Source organism: Pongo pygmaeus, chromosome 7 (genome assembly GCF_028885625.2).
Source record: "Pongo pygmaeus isolate AG05252 chromosome 7, NHGRI_mPonPyg2-v2.0_pri, whole genome shotgun sequence".
Classification (NCBI taxonomy): Eukaryota; Metazoa; Chordata; class Mammalia; order Primates; family Hominidae; genus Pongo; species Pongo pygmaeus.
The window spans coordinates 136138181-136160816 of NC_072380.2; the positions used below are offsets into that span (position 1 = coordinate 136138181).

Sequence of the window (22636 nt, forward strand, 5' to 3'; positions counted from 1 at the left end):
CATATGTATGCAGTATATATACACACATGCATATGAAATGCATGTGTCAGTCATTTAAGACAATAGCAGGTTATTATACACATATTTTTAATGACAAGCTAAATTGTAAATTTTTTAAACAAGTCCTTAAAGAATGCTAGATTTATGTATAAACCATGTTTACAAGAGATTAAGGAACTAAAAATCATGAGAACTCAAGAACCCAAACTAATAAAGGAACTGACTTGATTATATTTTACTTTTTTCGTTTTCTTTTTTTTTTTTTTAAGAGACAAGGTCTGGCTCTGTCACTCAGGCTGGATTGCAGTGGCACAATCATAGCTCACTGTAACCTCAGACTGGGCTCAAGCAATCCTCTTACCTCAGCCTCCTGAGTAGCTGGGACTACAGGCACGCACCACCACACTCAGCTAATTTTTAAACTTTTTGTAGAGACAGGGTCTCCTTGTGTTGCCCAGGCTGATCTCAAATTCCTGGGCTTAAGTGATCCTCCTGCCCTGGCCTCCCAAAGTGCTACAATTACACACATATGCCACTGTGCCTGGCCCTGATACTTAAAAGGTTTGTTGAGATCAATTAATTCATTTTCCCAACCCCAAATGAGATGAGATATAAGAAAGAGCAATTGTTCAAAAATAAAAAGCAAATAAACAAAAAAAACCAAAATATAAAGGCCAGAAGGTAAGTGTGGGCTACAAGAGAGATATTGGAAACTCAGTGGACTGCTGGTAAGAATGTAAAATAGTGTAGCTGCGGCGGAAAACAATTTGGTGGTTTCTCAAAGTTTAAACACAGAATTAGTATATGATGCAGCAATTCCACTTCTAGGTATAGATCCCAAAGAACTGAAAACAAAAACTCAAACGAGTATTTGTACTCCAGTAATCACAGCAGCTTTATTCACAAATGTCAGGACGTGAAGATGACCCAAATGTCTGTCACCAGATGAATGGATACAAAATGTGGTATATACATACAATGGAAAAGTATTCACCCTAAAAAGGAATAAAATTTGGACACAAGATACAACATGGATGAACTTGAAAACATTACACTAAATAAGACACAAAAGACAAATACATATTCAAATTATATGAGGTACCTAGAATAAATAATTCAGAGCCAAATTATAACGGAAGTTACCGAGGGCTGTGGGGAGATAGAAATGGGGAATTACTGTTAATAGGTACAGAGTTTCTGCTTGGGATAACAAGAAAGATCTGGATAGTGGTGATGGTTGCCCAACATTGTAAATGCACTTAATGTGACTATACTATATGCTTAAAAAAATGGATGAAATGGTAAGTTTTGTCTTTTTTTTTTTTTGAGACAGGGTCTCACTCTGTCACCTAGGCTGGAGTGCAGTGGTGCAATCTCGACTCACTGCAGCCCCCACCTCCCAGATTCAAGCGGTTCTCCCACTTCAGCCTCCCGAGTAGCTGGGACTACAGGCGCACATCACCATGCTCATTTTATAAAAATGGGTAATTCCTAGTCCCAGGCCCATTCTCCCCTACTTATAGAATGTGGTATTAAAATATTTTACCCAGTTTGCAATTATATGCTTAAAAAATATTATCCCCAGAAAAAAAGTAAGAGAAGCTATCCTTTAAGAAAAGATCTTTTGGTATAGAATTTCCATTCTCGATAAAGTTTCCCCAGATTAAACCGATTACATTTTTTCAACCTCTCCACATCCATACAAAGTTCACCTAGTTTGTCTTACTTGTTACCCGGAGCATAAAGCCATTATTATCTTTATTTCAAATCTCAAAATGATTAACAGTTTCAGTTGATAGAATAAGAAGCCAGTAATACTATGGCTAACAATCTTTTTTTCCACTGTGTTAATCAGAACACTGCTAGAGTACTTCATTCATTCTGGCTCTGGCCTTCCAAAAGAACTAGAAAAAAGAAAGACATTCAGGAGAGTGACTAGAATTTTGAAGAAACTACAACCTGGTGTGCTGTGTAACAAAGTCTACTATTACCACAATCTGTATTCTTGTTCTTTGGGCACACAGCTAGGTCAGATTTCCTAGCCTCTCTTGCAATGAAGTAGGCTATGTGACTGAGCTTTAGCCAGTGGAATTTGAGAGGAAATGATTTACACCACTTCCAAGTCAGGCACAAGCAAGAGCCTGTCCTTTCAGTTGACTGTACTGAAAGCGACCTGGAAGGCTACATGATGAAAATAAGACAACAGGCCGGGCACGGTGGCTCACCTGAGGTCAGGAGTTCAAGACCAGCCTGGCCAACATGGTGAAACCCCATCTCTACTACAAATACAAAATTAGCTGGGCATGGTGGCGGATGCCTGTAATCCCAGCTACTCGGGAGGCTGAGGCAGGATAATTGCTTAAACCCAGGAGGCTGAGGCTGCAGTGAGCCAAGATTGCGCTCCTACACTGCCAGCCTAGGCAACACAGTGCGACTCCATCTCCAAAAATAAATAAACAAATAAGTAAATAAAATAAAATAAAGTAAAATAAAATATCTTTCAGCCTCAGTGTTTGAATGACTGCACAGCAGAAGACAAACTTGCCAATGTAATCAACCTGCCTAGTATTGTTAAAGTGAGTAAGAAATAAACTTCTACTTTATTAATAGCCCTAATGAATATACCATATCCTGTTTAATGTGAAAAGGCCTGGGTCAGCAAGACATAAGAGTATTCAAATATACAAAGACTTGTCATGATGAAGATGTATCAGTCAAGTTCTATATGCAATCTGGGAAATGAATGGAGATTAAGAAGTGGTAGATTTCTGCTTGCTTCACCAGCACATATACTAAAATTGGAACAATACAGAAGTTCACTTCACCAGCACATATACTAAAATTGGAACAATACAGAAGATTAGCATGACCCCTTTTATAAGTTTAAAAAAAAAGAAAGAGAAATGAAAGCCTCCCTCAATAAGTTGGATTTTTAGGAGTCAGAGGTAACAAAAAGAACTGCGTAAAAGTGTTTCAACATAGGTGAGATATCCACATAAAGGCGATAGTGTAGAGTACGAAACTAGATAATTTACTAAACTGGAAACCTTTAAGGACCTCCCCCACTCAGAGTTTATAATATATACTTAATATTCATTTCCTAGCTTATTTAACTTGGAGGTTCCGTAATCAATTATTATTATACAGAGTCACTGGGGACATAATCTGGTCCCTTGATAACCTTGGCCTCCTTTCCTCCTACATTACCCCTCACTTACTCTGCTCTATCATCCTGGCCTTCTTGCTATTTTTCCAACCTGCCAGACACAGATCTGCCTCAGAGCCTCTGCATTTGCTTCTTCCTCTGCTAGGACCTTTTGTCCCTCAGCTATTCCAATGGTTCACTACCTTACCTTTTCCACGTCTTTCCTCAAATATCATCATCATCATTTTTTTTTTTTTTTTTGAGATGGAGTTTTGCTTTGTCGCCTCAGCTGGAGTGCAGTGGTGGGATCTTGGCTCACTACAAATCCCACCTCCCGGGTTCAAGCGATTCTCCCGCCTCAGCCTCCCGAGTAGCTGGGATTACGGGCACACATCACCATGTCCGGCTAATTTTTGTAGAGACAAGGTTTCACCATGTTGGTTGGCCAGGCTGGTCTTGAACTCCTGATCTCAGGTGATTAGCCCACCGTGGCCTCCCAAAGTGCTAGGATTACAGGCGTGAACCACCACACCCGGCCAAATATCATCTTCTTAATGAGGCCTTACCTAGCCTATTTAACATGGTAACCTACCCATAATCTTTTGGTACCCCTTAGCTAAATCTTTCTCCACAATAATAGTTAGTATTATAAATTTTTTAAAACTTCTCTCCCCCACTCAATTAAAATGTTAGCCCTACATGTGTAAGGATACACATTTTTGTGTATCTTATTCACTGTTTTATCTCCAGTGCCTAGAACCACGCCTGGGAGAAAATAAGCACTCAATAAATATTTCTTTAATAAGTATTTGAGCTTATCTTCCTACTAGTGTTCTAAAAAGTGTAAACCAATTTTGTCAAGTGTGAAAAAAAAATTAAACTCATTCATTAAAATACACAGAAGCCTACAATATGCTTGTTATGTGCTCTATGACACAAAGGTGACAAAAAATAGTCCCTAATTTCATGTACTTTACATTCTGATGGGGAAACAGAGTCAAGCAAATTAATATTTAATGGCAGGAGGCAATACAAATAAAGCAGGAAAAGGGAAAAGAGTGTGATGGGTGAAAGAGCTATTGGTATTATTGAGAAACTCTGATCAAAGAAGGCCTCCCTGAGGTGATATCTGAGCAGAGATTTGAGAAAAATAAAAAATGATGCCAGGCAAGTATGTAAAAGAAGAGTATTCCAGGCAGAAGCAGCATGGCCTTTTGTTCACTACTGGCAGTTGTCTAAATTGGCACAAACTTGAATTAGTAATTTAATATTGTTAAAACTTGTAAATGTAAAATACTCTTTGATTCAGCTACAGCTATTCCACTTCTAGGAATCAATACTAGAAAAATCCACATACTAGTGCTCATACTAACTAAAATACAAGGATGCTCACTATAATAGTTCAGTAGAAAAAAATCTGGAAAACCACCAAAAAACCTGTCAACAGGGCTTTGGATAAATAAATAATAGTACATCAAGAGTGGAAAAACCATGCAGCTCTTAAAGAGACTTTAGCACTAACAAATACATGAATACATTTATTGATAAGTGAATAAAACAAATTGCAGAATAGTATGTATCATATAATCCCGTTTTTTAAATTTTTTTTTTTTTTTTTTTGAGACGGAGTCTCGCTCTGTCGCCTAGGCTGGAGTGCAGTGGCTCACTCGGCTCACTGCAAGCTCTGCCTCCAGGGTTCATGCCATTCTCCTGCCTCAGCCTCCCGAGTAGCTGGGACTACAGGCGCCAGCCACCACGCCCAGCTAATTTTTTTTGTATTTTTAGTAGGGACGGGGTTTCACCCTGTTAGCCAGGATGGTGTCGATCTCCTGACCTCATGATCCAACCGCCTCGGCCTCCCAAAGTGCTGGGATTACAGGCGTAAGCCACTGCGCCTGGCATATAATACCATTTTTCAAGAGAAAAAATTTATGTATCCTTAATATATACATACACATATACATATACCATCTTACCCAATGAGCATATATACCAAATAGTTAACAATGGTATCTTTGATAAGAAAACTTATCCTTTTATTCACTTCTATAGCATTTGTATTTTTTCAATAAGTTATGATTATTGTGGTACAAACAACTCTCTTTTTAAAAGTATAATGATACTGCCCCACATAAATTACCTCTTCTGGCAAAGCAGAATGGGGTTTGTCAGAAGTTGCAAGTAGTAAAACTGGAGCAAATGAAGGAATATTCTGTAATAATGTGGTAAATGTGGCTTTAAGTGTTGGTCCAACTATTTCCCACCACACGTGGATATGAGGAACATACACTATACTTGGTGCTGTTCTCTTAGCTTCACGAATCACCTAGTAGAGAGAGAACAAAACAAATTTAGTTAGAGTCAGCATATTAATAATGCTAGTTCTATTAGTCTGAAACAATGTTTAACCTCCCAGGAGTAACATATAAAGTCCTCAAGTTTTTAAAATGCTTCTCCAAAATCCCACAACCTTATTTTTAAATGTTGATTAAAAGTTTCTTTTTTTGGAAAAAGATAATTTCTTCAAGCAACTAGAAAACAGCTGGAGAAATCTAGAAGATTTTTCTATTGTAATCAAAAGTAAACAAAACTACAAATATAAAATATTTTTATATTTTAAAAATGTTAATATAGCCAGGCACGGTGGCTCATGCCTATAATCCACGCACTTTGGGAGGCCAAGGCGGGTAGACTGCCTGAGCCCAGGAGTTCGAGACCATCCTGGGCAACACGGTGAAACCCCGTCTCTATTAAAAAAAAAAAAATTAGCTGGGTGTGGCGGCATGCACCTGTAGTCCCAGCTACTCGGGAGGCTAAGGCAGGAGAATTGCTTGAACCCGGAAGGCGGAGGTTGCAGGGAGCCGGGATCGTGCCACTGCACTCCAGCCTGGTGACACAGCAAGACTCTGTCTCAAAAAAACCAAAACCAAAAACAAACAAAAAAAGGTTAATATACAAATACCAAAAACAGAAACTGCAGAATATCTGAGTACTTACTAAGGAGCAGTCACCATTTTAAGTACTTTACTCATTTAATTCTCACAACAGCTGTATGAAGTAAGTATTATTATCTCCATTTTCCAAAAGGGGAAAATTAGAGAGATCTAACAACTTTACTAAGGTCACAAAGATATTACGGGTGAATGTGGGATTTAAAGTCATTCTCTTTAATGACTAAGCAATCATGCATAATTCTGTTTTGTAAACCTGAAGTTACAAATCAGAAAGACAAAAAAACACAATACAAAAAATGGGGCAATTTTAGCTTCTGTCTCCGAAAGGCTGTTTTGTCTTATACTTGGGCACCAACAAATTACCTGGGCACATGTTTCTTCAGGGGATGTAGCACTAACTCCAAAAAGAACAGGAATGTCTAATGTATATACAGTAAACTTTTCCAAAGCATGAATGACAGCTGGTGCCAAGTGAGAACCTTGACCAAATCCTGGTTCTCCTACTATCAATATTCTTGGTCGAAAAGACATAGGTTGGTAACAAGCATTTCTGAAAGAGAAATGATTAATAAGCTGTTTTAGAAAACACAGTTTAAATTTTCTCCCTAAATTGTCAACTATAAACTTTCATAAGTAAAATGTCTTGTCAATAAGGCCAACCAATCATAACATGGTTCACACAGTTTCTGGAAACCAACCCCAAAGGTTTTTAGGAATATTTTTATAGACTGTAATTTCTACTGTTGTGACAACCGTAACAACAAAAAATTTCTGGTAGTTTAATTTAAATAAAAAGCAGATTGGTTAGCATTTTTTACTTTTTCAACCGCATCTCATTTATTTTTAGAAAATTTACACATGCAAAACATTGATTTGCAAGAAAAATATACCTATTCAAATGAAGAAAATTAAAATTGTCTTTTGCCTTATGAGAAGATTTCTGAGAAAGTCCATTTTCATAAACTGATGGAACATCATCATCACTGTAAGCCAAGTCACTTTCTAGCAGAGGACAAGAAATATCTATAAAACCAAAAAATTGTACATTAGTAACTTTTGGATTGCAAAGCAAATCTTTAATGCTTCAGTTACCAAGTCAGCATATTTCAATTAAATTTTTTCAAAGAATCAAAAATATTTGTGTACATATGAATTAATAAGTAAATGTAAAAATGTACCCCAAACTTACAATAAATTAAGTTAAGGGCAATCCATGGAGTAAATTTCCTTCAAATATCCCAGGTAAAGCATTACCAAATTATTTTCAAGAGATTCTTTTACAAATAAATATTTCTGGTATGTATGAAACATTTCACTTTATTGATTATAAAAACTAACTTTAAATGGTCAATCAAGTTTTATACCTGAGTCTAATGTTTTATTTGTTCTGAATTCTGCATGTGGAAATACTCTCTGCAGGGCTTCTAAGATCTTGTCAACAGTGTTTTGCAGGAGTGGTTTCACAACGGTGGACAATGCCTGCCCAGGTGATGTCACAGCTCTTTGGGAGGCTGGTATCATCTTTTGCATAGCTACCTCGAAATCCTTAGCTGAGATATTAATTGAAGAGAGATCCAACTGTAGTTTCTCACTAGTGGTATAGATCTGTGGGTAGCGTCGTCGTAAAGCACATAAAGCAGCTTCAGCACATATTGATTTAATATCTGCTCCACAGTATCCTATCCAAAGCAACCAGGGGAAGAAAAGAACCAGCCGACCAAACAAAGAAAACACAAAACTCTATTAGCATGACCATGGTTAAAAAAAAATTAAAAATCAGCCTCGCAATATAGTTAGCAAATATTTAAGAGTAATAAAACCAAAATCTCTTTTACCCAGTAAACTTATAGGGTAGTAATGGCCATCAACAATCAATCAACTTTTAAGAGTGCAATACACAAGCACTAAGTATAGCACAGAGGTCAAAAGCAAGAGTTTTAAAATCACACCGACTAGATTCAAATTCCAGTCTGTAATTTACTAGCTGCATGACCTTAGAAGATTCACATAATGCTCTCCAGCCATTTCTTCATCTGTAGAGATACTGCTACCTACATCACAGGAATGATGTAAAAATTACATGAAATAATATATGTAAAATGCTTAAAAGGATGACTACAAAATGGTCAGTAAAGAATAGCTATTATCTTATTATGATATAATAATATATTGTATTTTATACAATTATATAATTATCTACTCTGCCCCGATGGCCAATTTGTCAAATATCTCTATTTAATACCAACACTTCGTGAGAAGAAAATGCCACAAATGAGAGATAAGAAACAAATACAACCTTGTATTTCTTTATTAGTCTGGTGCAAAAGAAACTGTGGTTTTTGCCATTACTTTTATAGGCAAAAACCACAATTACTTTTGCACCAACCTAATATAACTTGTTTCATATTTGAAATAAATGTAGTATTTATTTTAACTGCTTAAAACAATGTTTACCAACACAGTTTTCTGCTAGCTCTTCTAAAAATGTGTCCAGTGGTTTGGGATTCCAATCCCTGGTGTGAATCTTTAGAATCTCTTTTCGAGCCTATGAATAAAAACAATTTAATTTTTTACAACTATAATAATAAATGCTATTCAGATTACATTAATTTCAATTAAAATACTTTTGATTATCTAAAATTTTAAAGTGATCAGTACTTAATAATGGCCGGGTGCGGTGGCTCACACCTGTAATCCCAGCACTTTGGGAGGCTGAGGCAGGTGGATCACTTGAGGTTGGAAGTTCGAGACCAGCCTGGCCAACATGGTGAAAACCACTCTCTACTAAAAATACAAAGATTAGCTGGGCGTGGTAGCGTGTGCCTGTAATCCCAGCTACTTGGGAGTCTGAGGCACGAGAATTGCTTGAATCCCGGGGGTGGAAGTTGCAGTGAGCTGAGATTGTGCCACTGCACCCCAGCCTGGGTGACAGAGCAAGACTTTATCACAAACAAACAACCAAACAACCAAAAAAACTTAATATAAGCAAAATATGAAAGTGAAAATAAGAAAAAGGATGTACTTTTAAGAGTTTAATGAACTTAAGTCTCATTATTAAACATATTTGCATTTATAGCACTAAAGTTATATTCGTCATAAATACAAATAAGAGAAAATAAGTAACTACTAAAGTAGCTATTCATTCTGGTGCATATTAAGAGCTGTTTTTAAGAGTACAGACAGCTCTTCACATATTTTCCTCTTTGGTTCCCAGAAGATTAAGTAGACTTAAAAAAACTCGGTAGGATTATATGATGATATTCATGAAAAAGCCAAGGCTAACAAACTGGCTAAGGATTGATTACTCATTAAGCCATATGTTCTGAAGCAACACTTAGAACATCCAAAGGCTATACACTCAAATTGAAAAAATTTTAAGAGTAATTTTGGGAAGGCACTACTATATTTAAAGAAAAGAATAAAAATTTGTCCCCATTTGAGTTGTTTACTAACAACTATCACTTGACAAGAAAGACCATGATACAAAACTCAAGAATCTCCAAATTTTTACTATACCAAGACTTATTATTAATAAACAGCAATATATTTTGTCAAAATTTGAGTGACGTTAAATTCTTACCTCTTTATCAGGCAGGCTAAAGAGGAATTCTCTGTCAAAGCGACCAGGCCTTCGTAAAGCAGGGTCTATAGCATCTAGTCTGTTGGTAGCACCAATGACCACAATTTCCCCTCTGCTGTCCAATCCATCCATAAGAGCTAGCAGGGTGGAAACAATAGAACTAAATTTTAAAAATAAGAGAGAAGAGATTAATACTATGAACACAGTCTATATCATTCAGTAATATTTCTTCTTTTGTAAGATTTAATGCATTACACGTGAATAAATTTTCTCAGGGCACCTCACTATTTCCAATGGATTAAAAAAATCTATAAAATAACATCCCAAATGGCCCACAGAAATTGAAATCAATGGAAAACAGATGGTTGTTAGACCCCCACAAATGAATCCTAGAAGACATTTCATAAAGCATAATTTCACAAAGGAACTTAAGAGTTCCCAAACAATATGTAACATCAAAAAGAAAAAAAAGGCAAGGCATGGTGGCTCACGCCTGTAACCCCAGAACTTGGGGGCTGAGGTGGGAAGAGTACTCGAGGCCAGGAGTTTGAGACCAGCCTGGGCAACATAGGGAAACCCCATCTCTATTAAAAAAAAAAAATTAGCCAGCATGGTGACATGACCTGTGCCTGTAGTCCTACTACTGGGGAAGCTGAGGTTGTACATAGTGAGCCAAGATTGCACCACTGCATTCCAGCCTGGGCGACAGAGCAAGACCTTGTCTCAAAAAAACAAAAAAGAAAAGAAAAAGAAAAAAAGTGCTGGTAGCACCAGGTAGGACACACAGTATCTAAAAATAATAAAATTTCCACTGTATATACATTATCAAAGGACAGCAAAATAAAATAGAATATACATAAAGCATAACAGAGTTTTCATTACATTTTAAACTTTTTATTATAAAGACAGAATAGTAAAATGATCTCCAAATTTCCATCACTCAGCTTCAACAATTATCAGTATGCCTTTTTTAATGTCTTCACCTGACCACTTTTAAAAAGAAAAATAAAACCTCGGACACACAGTTCAATTCATAAATATTTCATGTAAGTACTTCATGTATGTATTTCTAAGAGATAAGGACTTACAACAAACCCAATAATATCATCATCCTAAGTAAATGACTAATTCTTTAATAATATCTAATACCCAATTTTTCCTGATTGTCTCAAAATACCTGTTTACATTTGATTTAGTTAATCCAGGACCCACACACTACACTTGATTATTTGTCACTGAATTCCTTGACAGTTCCCACTGTGCCTCTTACATTTTTTTCCCCTCCATGCCATTTATTTGTTGAAGAAACTGGGTCATTTGGCTTGTAGAATTTCCTTCCCACATTCTGGACTGGGCTGATTGCTTCCTGATAGGGTCATTTAAGTTGTCCCCCTCTATCTTTCATATTTCCTGGAAACTGGTAGCTAGATCTAGAAGCTTTTTTTTTTTTTTTTTGAGATGGAGTCTCGCTCTGTCTCCCAGGCTGGAGTGCAGTTGCGCGGTCTCGGCTCACTGCAAGCTCCACCTCCTGGGTTCACGCCAATCTCCTGCCTCAGCCTCCCGAGTAGCTGGGACTACAGGCGCCCGCTACCACACCTGGCTAATTTTTTTTTTTTTTTTTTTTTTTTTTAGTAGAGACGAGATTTCACCGTGTTAGCCAGGATGGTCTCGATCTTCTGACTTTGTGATCTGCCTGCCTAGGACACCCAAAGTGCTGGGAATACAGACGTGAGCCACTGCACCTGGCCTAGATCTAGAAGCTTAATGGATGCTGGCTAAACCATTTGGGATGACATTTTTACAGGAAGATACCACGTAATTCCTATTATATCCCCACAGGAGGCACCTAATACCAGTTTCCCATTTAAGGTCAATTAGTGGGTTGAGTTTCAGTCAGGTGTTAACAGCTTTTTCCACCCATCATAAATATCCCCATCAACCTTCCTTTTTATCTTACTGCTTGAGTGGCCATTGATAATTATTGTTTAGATAAAGGTTTCCCAAATTAGCACTACTGACATTTTGGGCCAGATAATTATTTGTTGTGGAGAGCTGTCCTGTACGTGTAAGATGTTTAACAGCATGTCTGGCCTTCATCTACCAAATGCTAAGTAGTTGCCACCACCAGTTGTGACAACAAAAACTGTCTCTAGATATCTGTCCCTGCGGGGAGGGGGATGGCATCATCCCTGGTTAAAAAACGACAGGTCTAGATCCACTATTTCATAAGAGGCTGCAAAATGGTGACTTTCTAATTCAATCATTTCTTTTGCATTTATTAGCTGTGATTTTCCTATACAAAGAACTACACTACTTCATCAACTGCTGAATTACCCTCAATCATGGCCTGTATAGGACAGGAAGAAGAAATGTTTGATTCTTTCCCTCTTATCAATTTTCAGAGTAATAAATAATAACTCAGCAACCTTAGGTGACCAGTGGAATTCAGTGGAATTAAAAACATTATTAAAAACTGATGATTTTTTTTTTTTTTTGAGATGGAGTCTGGCTCTGTTGCCCAGGCTGGAGTGCAGTGGCACGATCTCAGCTCACTGCAAGCTCCGCCTCCTGGGTTCGTGCCATTCTACTGCCTTCGCCTCCCGAGTAGCCGGGACTACAGGCACCTGCCACCATGCCCGGCTAATTTTTTTGTATTTTTAGTAGAGACAGGGTTTCACCGTGTTAGCCAGGATGGTCTCGATCTCCTGACCTCGTGATCCACCCGCCTCGGCCTCCCAAAATGCTGGGATTACAGGCGTGAGCCACCGCGCCCAGCCCTAAAAACTGATGATTTTTAAGATCTTGGTGTGTTCCCTGCCAGCAGTGGCGGGGGTGGTGGTGATGGGGAGAAGGCTCATTCTGCACTTTCTGGTTCTCGTGGCTATCTCCTCCCCTCACCTCCTTGCTCTGCCATGCCCTGCTCCAAAGAGACACCTGTCATTCCCCGCCGCAAGTGGGTCTGGCCTGCGGAGGAGGGTGGGGGGGGGCATGCAGCTCCACCTTGCCTGGTTTTGGACTCAACCTGGGAGCTGGGAGTCCACAAAGGCCAAGGGCTATGACCTATACAGTGCATATGATTATACAATACCACCTATGGAAGAAGCTATCAGACATTCAGATAGCTCCTCCTTCTGGGTGTTATGGAAGAGTAGCTCTACATTTTGGCTTGGCTGCAAAACACTTAGGAGCTGGGTGTCTTAGATGAAGGTTATAGGACAAACATTGGTGTTTTGTCAAAGAAAAGTTTGAAGTCAAAACTTCAAGGTGATCGAATTGCACAGCTTATTTGTGAATGAATTCTTTTTATCCAGCAATAGAACTCCAAGTTTTGAATAACAGTGCTGAAAAGGGTTCAGGAAGTTTTGGTTGCACTGGAAAGAAAATTTATGCCAAGAATAGAAATTAAGAAATCATACCTTTTTCTTACAAATAAGTTTTTTTTTTTTTAAAAAAACAAAATCAAAAACAACAACAACAACAAAAAACTGATGGTGGCTGGGCATGGTGGCTCATGCCTGTAATCCCAGCACTTTGGGAGCCCGAGGTGGGAGGATCACTTGAGCTCAGGAGTTTGAGACCAACCTGGGCAACAGAGACTTCATCTTTACTAAAAAACAAACAAACAAAAACCCAGCTGAGTGTGGTAGTGTGTGCCTGTAGTTCCGAGAAGTTGAGGTGGGCAGATTGCTTGAGCCCAAGAGACCAAGGCTGCAGCGAGTTGTGATCATGCTACTGCACTCCAGCCTGGGTAACAGAGTTTAAGATCCTGTCTCAAAAAACAAAAACAAGGCCTTGTGCGGTGGGTCACGCCTGTAATCCCAGCACTTTGGGAGGCTGAGGCAGGTAGATCTCTTGAGGCCAGGAGTTCAAGACCAGCTTGGCCAAAATGGCAAAACCCCGTCTCTACTAAAAGTTCAAAAATTAGCCAGGAGTGGTGGCACAGGCCTGTAATCCCAGCTACTAGGGAGGCTGAGGCACGAGAATAGCTTGAACCTGGGAGGTGGAGGTTGTAGTGAGCCAAGATCATGCCACTGCACTCCAGCCTGGGTGACAGAGTGAGACTCTGTCACAAAACAACAACAACAACAAGCCAAAACCAACAACAACAAACAACACAAAAAAAGTGATGTTTTTTAGGTATTTGATATATTTCTATCTACTGTAGTCATTATTTTTGATGCTTAAATTGTTTAATCTTCAGCCAGTGAGAGAGCCCTCAAAATTGGCTCCTATGTCATTCTGGTATGATTCTAGTAATTTTTTTTTTTTTATTGCTTTCAGGTATTACAAAGTATTCCAGGCTTGTCTTGATCATTTCTGCTTCAGTGTTACAATCCGCCATCTCTCCTGAGTCCTAATATATAGAGACCACACTCAGGGACGGACATTAATTGCTACTGTATTGTGATTGCTTCTAGGCCTTCCAAAGTGTCCAGAGATAGGATTTTTTTTTCTTAAAAAAAAAAAAAAAAAAAAAAAAACTTCGTCCCAAGTTTCTATTGATATTTGCAATTCAAAGTAAAGACTATCAGGGTTTCAGGTCGAGTGGGTGGCTCACGCCTGTAATCCCAGTACTTTGGAAGGCTGAGATCAGGAGTTCAAGACCAGCCTGGCCAACATGGTGAAACCCTGTCTCTACTAAAAATACAAAAAATTAGCCAAGTGTGCTGGTGCATGCCTGTAATCCCAGCTACTCGGGAGGCTGAGGCAGGAGAATCCCTTGAACTCGGGAGGCAGAGGTTGCAGTGAGCCAAGACTGTGCTACTGCACTCCAGCCTGGGCGACAGAGCAAGACTTTGTCTCAAAAAAAACAATTTAGGGTAATTTGACTTCTTTATTTCACATTTCTATCTTCTTTCTCTTAGGTTGAAAATATTATTACCTAATGACATTCACATAATTATTTGCATTATTCTACAGTATTATTACTAAAATTAAGGTACAGAATACAGTTTAATCATCTTCAACATGAAATGTGCTAAATTCTAAAAAAGCTTAATTTAACATACATTTTTACTGTCATAATTTTTAAGTTTGTGGTTAAAATAACTTGAATACTAAATTTCTTTTAATAATGTAGCTATATTTGGCCAGGCGCGGTGGCTCACGCCTGTAATCCCAGCACTTTGGGAGGCAGAGACAGGTAGATCACCTAAAGTCAGGAGTTCAGGACCAGCCTGGCCAACATGGCGAAACCCAGTGTCTGCTAAAAATACAAAGAACAGGCTGGGCGCGGTGGCTCACGTCTAATCCCAGCACTGTGGGAGGCCGAGGCGGGCTGATCACCTGAGGTCAGGAGTTCAAGACCTGGCCAACATGGTGAAACCCCATCTCTACTAAAATACAAAAATTTAGCCGGGCATGGTGGGGCACACCCGTAGCCCCAACTACTTGGGAGGCTGAGGCAGAAGAATCGCTGGAACCTGGGAGATGGGGGTTGCCATGAGCCAAGATCACGCTATTGCATTCCAGCCTGGGCAACAGAGCAAGACTCTGTCTCAAAAAATATATATATATATATTTGAGATGGCATAGTTTTGCTACAATTACTCTGTAATTTTTTTGCCAAAATTCCTCCAATACCTTTCGAAGTATCTCAAAAAACAGTAAGTACTCAACTTACTTGATTATGAAGTGATGGAAGTATTGTTAAATATGTTTCTTCCTGTTAGCACAATGAATATAGTGTGACTGATAATGAAATGTGTCACATATAAAAAGTTTATCTGATTACTAATAGGACATGCAGAGACAAAACTACTTTTACTGTGGTACTTAACATATATTTTAATTTACTCACAGCAACAAGTAAAACTGTTTATCATCAAGTTTAAAAGGCCATTAGAATATAGCAAATCTTGTTAGATGTTAGAAAAGCCAAAACCCACCTATCAATCACACACTATATCTTATTCATCTACATTATCTACAATATAAAACAATACTACTAGCATATATGAAAGCATGCAAATATTTCCTTTAGGATATTCCAAATTGATCAATCAATTACACATCATTCATGAAACCATTTAAAAAGAAGTTCTAAAAAACTGAAATGAATTGGGACTAAAAGTAATTTAGATTCAGGTTGGGACAGTAGCACTTGTTAAAGTGCTCCCTTGGATAAGCAACTAATCATGGGGGTTGAGGGTTCAATTTACCCATCTTTAAAATGGGGAGATTGGTCTAGTATTAGAATCCTAAACTAGTAGTAATGCCCTAAGTTAGATTTTGTTTAGCGCAGGCAATGTCTTAAAAGCATCTAAATTAGTTGGTAAAATTTAAGATACTTAACAATTTGAACATAAAATCTGAGGGAACAAAACCGATTTTTCAAGTCTGGGTAAGCTTCTGCACATCAGTAACAGGTCAGAGATAAAAGCAACTGGATATGCTCTTGTGATAGGACATTCAGCCACATTCCCCACCATAGCCCTACTCTTACTAGTGGCTTAACATCACTGACCCGCAGACATTTGTTTCTATCATGAGTTAAATCTTCTGTAACCAAGATTTTTAAACCATGCTTTAGAACACACTGACATTCGGAGCAGGTTTACTTTTTTTTTGAGAGGGAGTCTTGCTCTGTCACCCAGGCTGTGCAATGGCATAATCTCAGCTCACTGCAACCTCCGCCTCCCAGGTTCAAGTGATTCTCCTGATTCTCCTGCCTCAGCCTTCCACGGAGCTGGGATTATAGGTTTGCACCACCACACCCGGCTAATTTTTTTTTTTTTTTTTTTAAGTAGAGATAGGATTTCACCATGTTGTCCAGGCTGGTCTCAAACTCTTGACCTCAAGTGATCCGCCTGCCTTGGCCTCCCAAAGTGCCAGGAATACAGGTATGAGCGAGCCACTGCACCCGTCCACATTTTTTATTTTTGTACTATATACTGGGGTTCTACTACCAAAAAAAGGAACTACTAGCTTATAAAGTTTCTTTCACCATTTAACATTCTATCTCTCACACATCAATACCACTCAGGAAATAGGAAGAAATGTTGAAGTGCCATCAAGCAAGTTTTACCTGTGAATCTGATCTTGCCTGCTTGACCGTACTGGAGCCAGACCATCAATTTCATCAAAAAAAATAATTGATGGGCGCATCTGATAGGCCTAGAAAGTAGGTTGAGTGGTCATTGGTTAGCATAAACAGCCTCAAACACGTACACTTAATATAAACCATTTTAATCAATTCTCATTCAAACATGCTTAACAGAATTTATAAAGCTGAATATATACTATTTCAATCGGTTTTTCTTCAAACTTGCTTACCAGAATTTATTCATAATTTTTTTTTTTTTGAGATGGAGTCTCACTGTCACCCAGGCTGGAGTGCAGTGGCGTGATCTTGGCTCACTGCGACCTCTACCTCCTGGGTTCAAGTGATTTTCCTGCCTCAGCCTCAATTTATTTATAATTTATAACTATTTATAATTTATAAATTTAAACGTAAGTTCCAGTAACTGGGTTTTAAGAATTCAAACTAAATTATAATGACATATGGTTTAATTTTCAATTGCATTTTCAACTAGAAGTATTCAAAAGACATACTCCACTGGTTATATACCTTAGATTTCATATAGCTATCGTTCCTGGACACGCAAAAATATCTATTGAACTATGGAAACAAGACAAAGAATAGAAGACAGTGACATAGTCTTCCTCCAAGTCAGGAAGGGAAAACATTAGCAAGATGCCACAGTTTTTATCCATTTCCATAAACATAGAAGTAAAAAAGAACCTCGGGAGAGTTCCAAAAAGAGATTTAAAAGCATTTGCAGCAATATGCCTCAGTAGATCAGAATGTATTATCTCACAATGTGCTCTCAATACAATCTGGGATATGAAAATGAAAGCCGCTCCAGGGCAGAACTAGTCTTCAACTCCCATACTGAGCCATAATTCACTACTACAATCTCTCTAAATGAGATTACCACTCTCTTCCTAGGCATGAGACCTAAGACTCCAAAGAACTAAGATCCAATTATTTCTTTCCCTTCTTACTATAAAACTGTTCACTGTAGGTCAGTGTCATCTCGACATATAAAAGAAAATAATCTAGAAAGATGACATATTTAGTCTAATTCCTCTGGGTTTATTTAGAACACTGATTAAATGTAAGATTTATCTAATCCTCACACACATCTGCCTAGATTACAGAACTATCCAGATATATAAAATGTGAATATCATACCTGATCAAACAGCAATCGTAGCTGTCTTTCAGATTCTCCTACCCATTTACTTAGACAATCAGCACCCTTCCTCATGAAAAATGCTACTCTTTTATCCCCTTGACTGCACTCATTGGCAAGTGCTCTGGCAACCAGAGTCTTTCCAGTTCCAGGTGGCCCATAAAACAAACAACCTCTGTAAAACAATACATTAACATTTTAGTATTACATTTAAAAAGCAGACTTTTAAAACAAAAATTAGAAACCAATTTCATGATTCATTTAATTAGAAAATTAAAATGTGTAAGACAACTGAATTATGGTACAGTTTCACGCCACAAAGCACAACTTAAAACCTGGGAGTTAATACTGATACTGTAAAATTAATATTGAAACTGTAAATAAAACTCTATTTGAAATAGTTTAACAATTCATTCATCATGTTCATCATATTATCTTACCTTGCATATGTAATCACATATCACAATCATATAATTCAATTTGTATGGGGGAAAACGTATATTGTAAGGAAGAAGAAATGTGAAAGAAAATTCAAGAAATTTGTTTTTAATTTACTAAATTACTTTAACTAGGCACTTCCAACATTTCCTGTAAGAAGTAAATGTTATTTAATATTAATAACTTTCTGACTTATTTTTAGAGATGGGGTCTCACTGTCAGCTAGGCTGGAGTGCGGTGGCATGATCATAGCTCACTACAACCTCAAACTCCTGAGCTAAAGCAATCTTCCTGTCTTAGTCTCTCAAGTCACTGGAATCACAGGTGTGAGCCACCATGCCTGGCACTTTCTATTTTTTATTTTTATTTTTTTTGAGACAGAGTCTTGCTGTGTCACCCAGGCTGGAGTGCAGTGATGCGATCTCAGCTCACTGCAACCTCTGCATCCCAGGTTCAAGCAATTCTCCTGCCTCAGCCTCCCGAGTAGCTGGGACAACAGGTACCCGCCACCATGCCCAGCTAATTTTTTGGGTATTTTTAGTAAAGACGGGGTTTCACCATGTTGGCCAGGCTGGTCTTGAACTCCGGACCTTGTGATCCAGCTACCTCGACCTCTCAAAGTGCTAGGATTATAGGCGTAAGCCACCGTGCCTGGCCACTTTCTAATTTTTTAAATTACAAAATTTAATTTAAAAGCTACCGGTGTTTACCTGTGATTGATATATGGTACACTACTTTTTTTTTTTTTTTTTTTTTTTTGTGGAGATGGTGTCTCGCTCTGTCGCTCAGGCTGGAATGCGGTGGCCCAATCTCAGCTCACTGCAACTTCCGCCTCCCGGGTTCAAACAATTCTGCCTCAGCGCATGCTGCCAGGCCTGGCTAATTTTTTGTATTTTAGTAGAGACGGGGTTTCACCACGTTGCCCAGGCTGATCTCGAACTCCTGAGCTCAGGTAATCCACCGGTCTTGGCCTCCCAAAGTGCTGGGATTACAGGCATGAGCCACCGCGCCCCGCCCGGCATATTACTTTTATGATGGGGGGAAAGCTTACTAATTTTTAAAAGTTTATTTAAATTACTGCTTCTATAAAGGTGATTCAGAGAGAAAAGTTGTATAATGAAAAGGGAAAAGGGAACTATCGCTTAAAAATGGGTTAATAAGCAAGGTATAAGAACTACAAGAAGCAAGAATAGCAAAGATTTTCAGCTAAAATTAAAAATATAATTAAATTACCTTGGGGGTTGAATTTTAAATTTTTCAAAGACTTCTGGATAAAGTAATGGAAACACCACCATCTCTTTTAGAGCTGCTATATGATTAGACAGGCCACCAACACTATCAAATCGTACCTGGTAATGGAAGCAAACATGTACATTTTTAGATTTGGAGTCCAGATTAAAATGTCACCCCACACCATACACAGTCAATGAAGTAATAATATCTTAATTGTGACCTGAAGATTAACAAAAGACGTCTGTAAAGGTTAGAGTTTTGACTAAAAAGAAAAATCATTGGTTCCTTTTTTTAACTTTAAAACTAAAACAAAGCACATTATAGTTCAAGCATATGTTTCAAAACAGAGTACTCACTGAAGAATCTAGTTGCATTGGATCAACATCGGCAAGGCTTGCTCCAATTTTCATTCGATCTTTATAAATGCCTTTTAATTCATCTTTCCGAAAATTTAGTGGGAGGCACCTATTTAAAAAGATTTTTTAAAACCACACAAACCCATCAACTCACCCTCCTTGCCAAATTCCATGTTTGAATATAAACATTTAAGTTAAAAAAAAGAAATCTAAATTTCAACTGGAGCAATCTTAAGATATGTATTTTAATTTCCTCATTTTCTGTAATAGGTCCAGAACTTAAGTGTCAGAAATATTTATATCTGAAGCTTTATTATGAAATTAAAGACATATAGTCAAATAAAAATATCAAGATGCCACAGGCACTGTAAAGTGATTCACGGTGGTGAAATCAGACAGTACTAACCTACATTTTAATGGAGGTGTCTAACATAGACAGGGTATTTACCATTGGCCAGACACTGTTTTAGTTTTAGGTACTTTACACGGATTAAGTCAATAAATCCTCACAACAGTCTTATGAGGAAGGTATTATTATTTTCCCCATTTTAAAACAAAACCAAGACATAGAAAGATTAACTGATTTGTCCAAGATCACCCAACTAGTAAATGGCAGGGCCAGGAATCAAACACAAGTGGTCTCTCTCCAGACCTATAACAACTCTGCTATAATACCTCTCAGAAAAAATATTCGCAGTCTACCAGCATTTGGATCCAACATCAATCCTCTCAAGCAAGTTCCCTAACTACTTCCTTTTTTGTTGTTTTGTTTTGTCTTTTGGGTTTTTTCTCAGACTGAGTCTTACTCTGTCGCCCAGGCTGGAGTGCAGTGGTGTGATCTCGGCTCGCTGCAATCTTCGCCTCCTGGGTTCAAGCGATTCTCCTGCCTCAGCCTCCTGAGTAGCTGGGATTACTAGTGTGCACCACCAACACCTGGCTAATTTTTGTACTTTTAGTCGAGACAGGGTTTCACCATGCTGGACAGGCTGGAAGTTCCCTAACTACTTTCAAAAATATTCAGAAATAGTTATGGCCAGGTGTGGTGGCTCATGCCTGTAATCCCAGCCAAGTCACTTGAGGTCAGGAGTTCGAGACCAGCCTAACTTCTACTCCAGTCTGAGTGACATAGTGAGAACCTCTCTCTATTAAAAGAAAAAAAAAAAAAAAGAATCCAAGCACCTAAGCACTGCATTTTCACTTACTCAACCAGATCTGTAAAATGTAAATAATCCTTGCTCTATCTCCCTTAAATAATTACTGGGAAAATCAAATAAGCTGGTTAGTCTATGTGGACTTACACTACAAGGAGTTATAAAATGAGTAAAGCCTTCCATTTTCCTTAAGAGTTCCTCAGAACTTATCATTATTATAAGCAAAAAAAAAAAAAAAAACAAAAAAACATGAAATGAAAAGAAAAGGTTATTTCCTTAAGTCACTGTTTGACCAGAACCACTGTGGGCCATATATAATGATTTGGCAAGCGGGCCAGGCATGGTGGCTCACAGCTGTAATTCCAAAGCTTTGGGAGGCTGAGGCGGGTGGATAACTTGAGGCCAGTAGTTCGAGACCAGCCTGGCCAACATGGCGAAACCTCATCTCTACTAAAACTACAAAAATGAGCCGGGTGTGGTGATGCACACCTGTAACCCCAGCTACTCAGGAGGCTGAGGCAGGAGAGTCGTGTGAACCCGGGAGGTGGTGGTTGCAGTGAGCCAAGATCACGCCACTGTACTCCAGCCTGGGCAACAGAACCAGGCCCTGTCTCAAAAAAAAAAAAAAAATTGTCAAGAAATCAGTCATATGTTCTAACCTGTTATTCTGATTCAACTGTAGATAATTCTAACAAGACAGCATTCTAGTTTATACATTAACCTGTTGTGCAACTTTTTATCAGCCAGCCTATACTTATACCCAAATTATTCTGTTTTCCTAGCAATTTTTTAAAAAATGTATCTGCTAGTTTAAAAAGGCATCGATATGGCACTTACCTATTGATAGCCCTATTACGACTCCTTTTCCTCCGTCTCTCAAAGTGCTGTTCATCTTCAGAGGAGGAAGATGAAGTCGAGTCACTACTGTGGATTGCATGCCTTCGCCTAAAGTAAAAAACAAAATTGAAATCATGATAAGGAAGGGCAGGAAAAAGAAAAGGCATAAGAAAAGCATCAGAAATATCTAATGCTCCAAAAAGGTTTATCATAAAATTAATACATCTGCTGACCCACTGACATAAACTTTGTTGGTTGAATATTTCAAACGGAATAAAAGGCTTAAACAACTGAGAGGAAAAGAAAAAAGACTAAAGACTGTGGCAGAGCTGAATATCAAATGTTCATGAAGACAGGAGAAGGCAGGGTGACTTCTTAGTCTTGATATAAATCAGTTATTCTCGAAGAGAAAGGTGGGATTAAGAGGGTATTAGAATATTTGGGGCTGGGTGTGGTGGCTCACACCTGTAATCCCAACACTTCACGAGACCAAGGGGGAAGGATCACTTGACAGGAGTTCAAGAACAACGTAGCGGGACCTCGTCTCCACTAAAAATCATTCGAGCAACTTGGCAAGATTTGGTCTCTACTAAAAATCAAAAAGCTTAGACAGGTATGGTTGTAGCACATCTGTTGTCCCAGATACTCAGGAGGCTGAGGTGGGAGATTTGCTTGAGCCTGGGAGGACGAGGCTGTAGCGAGACATGATTGCACCACTGCACTGCAGCCTGCTGGGTGACAAAGC

At 38.4% G+C, this 22636-nt stretch overlaps 1 protein-coding gene and 1 non-coding gene across 3 annotated transcripts in view; one reads left to right on the forward strand and one right to left on the reverse strand.

Annotated features, from left to right (window-relative positions):
- Nucleotides 1-22636, reverse strand: part of ATAD2 (ATPase family AAA domain containing 2) — a 96684-nt gene that overhangs the window by 19112 nt on the left and 54936 nt on the right. For both annotated transcript variants that reach the window (XM_054497487.2, XM_063669060.1), the window contains 11 exons: nt 21892-21999; nt 19904-20012; nt 19548-19663; nt 17877-18051; nt 16707-16795; nt 9680-9839; nt 8554-8644; nt 7464-7778; nt 6990-7122; nt 6463-6649; nt 5286-5471 (listed from right to left, as the gene is read on the reverse strand). In XM_054497487.2, the coding sequence (XP_054353462.2) occupies nt 5286-5471; nt 6463-6649; nt 6990-7122; nt 7464-7778; nt 8554-8644; nt 9680-9839; nt 16707-16795; nt 17877-18051; nt 19548-19663; nt 19904-20012; nt 21892-21999 (1669 nt within the window). The remainder of the gene's footprint in view (nt 1-5285; nt 5472-6462; nt 6650-6989; nt 7123-7463; nt 7779-8553; nt 8645-9679; nt 9840-16706; nt 16796-17876; nt 18052-19547; nt 19664-19903; nt 20013-21891; nt 22000-22636) is intronic.
- On the forward strand, nt 2815-2918 carry LOC129043283 (U6 spliceosomal RNA). Its single transcript, XR_008504376.1, has one exon. It is a non-coding gene; the product is annotated as a U6 spliceosomal RNA (small nuclear RNA).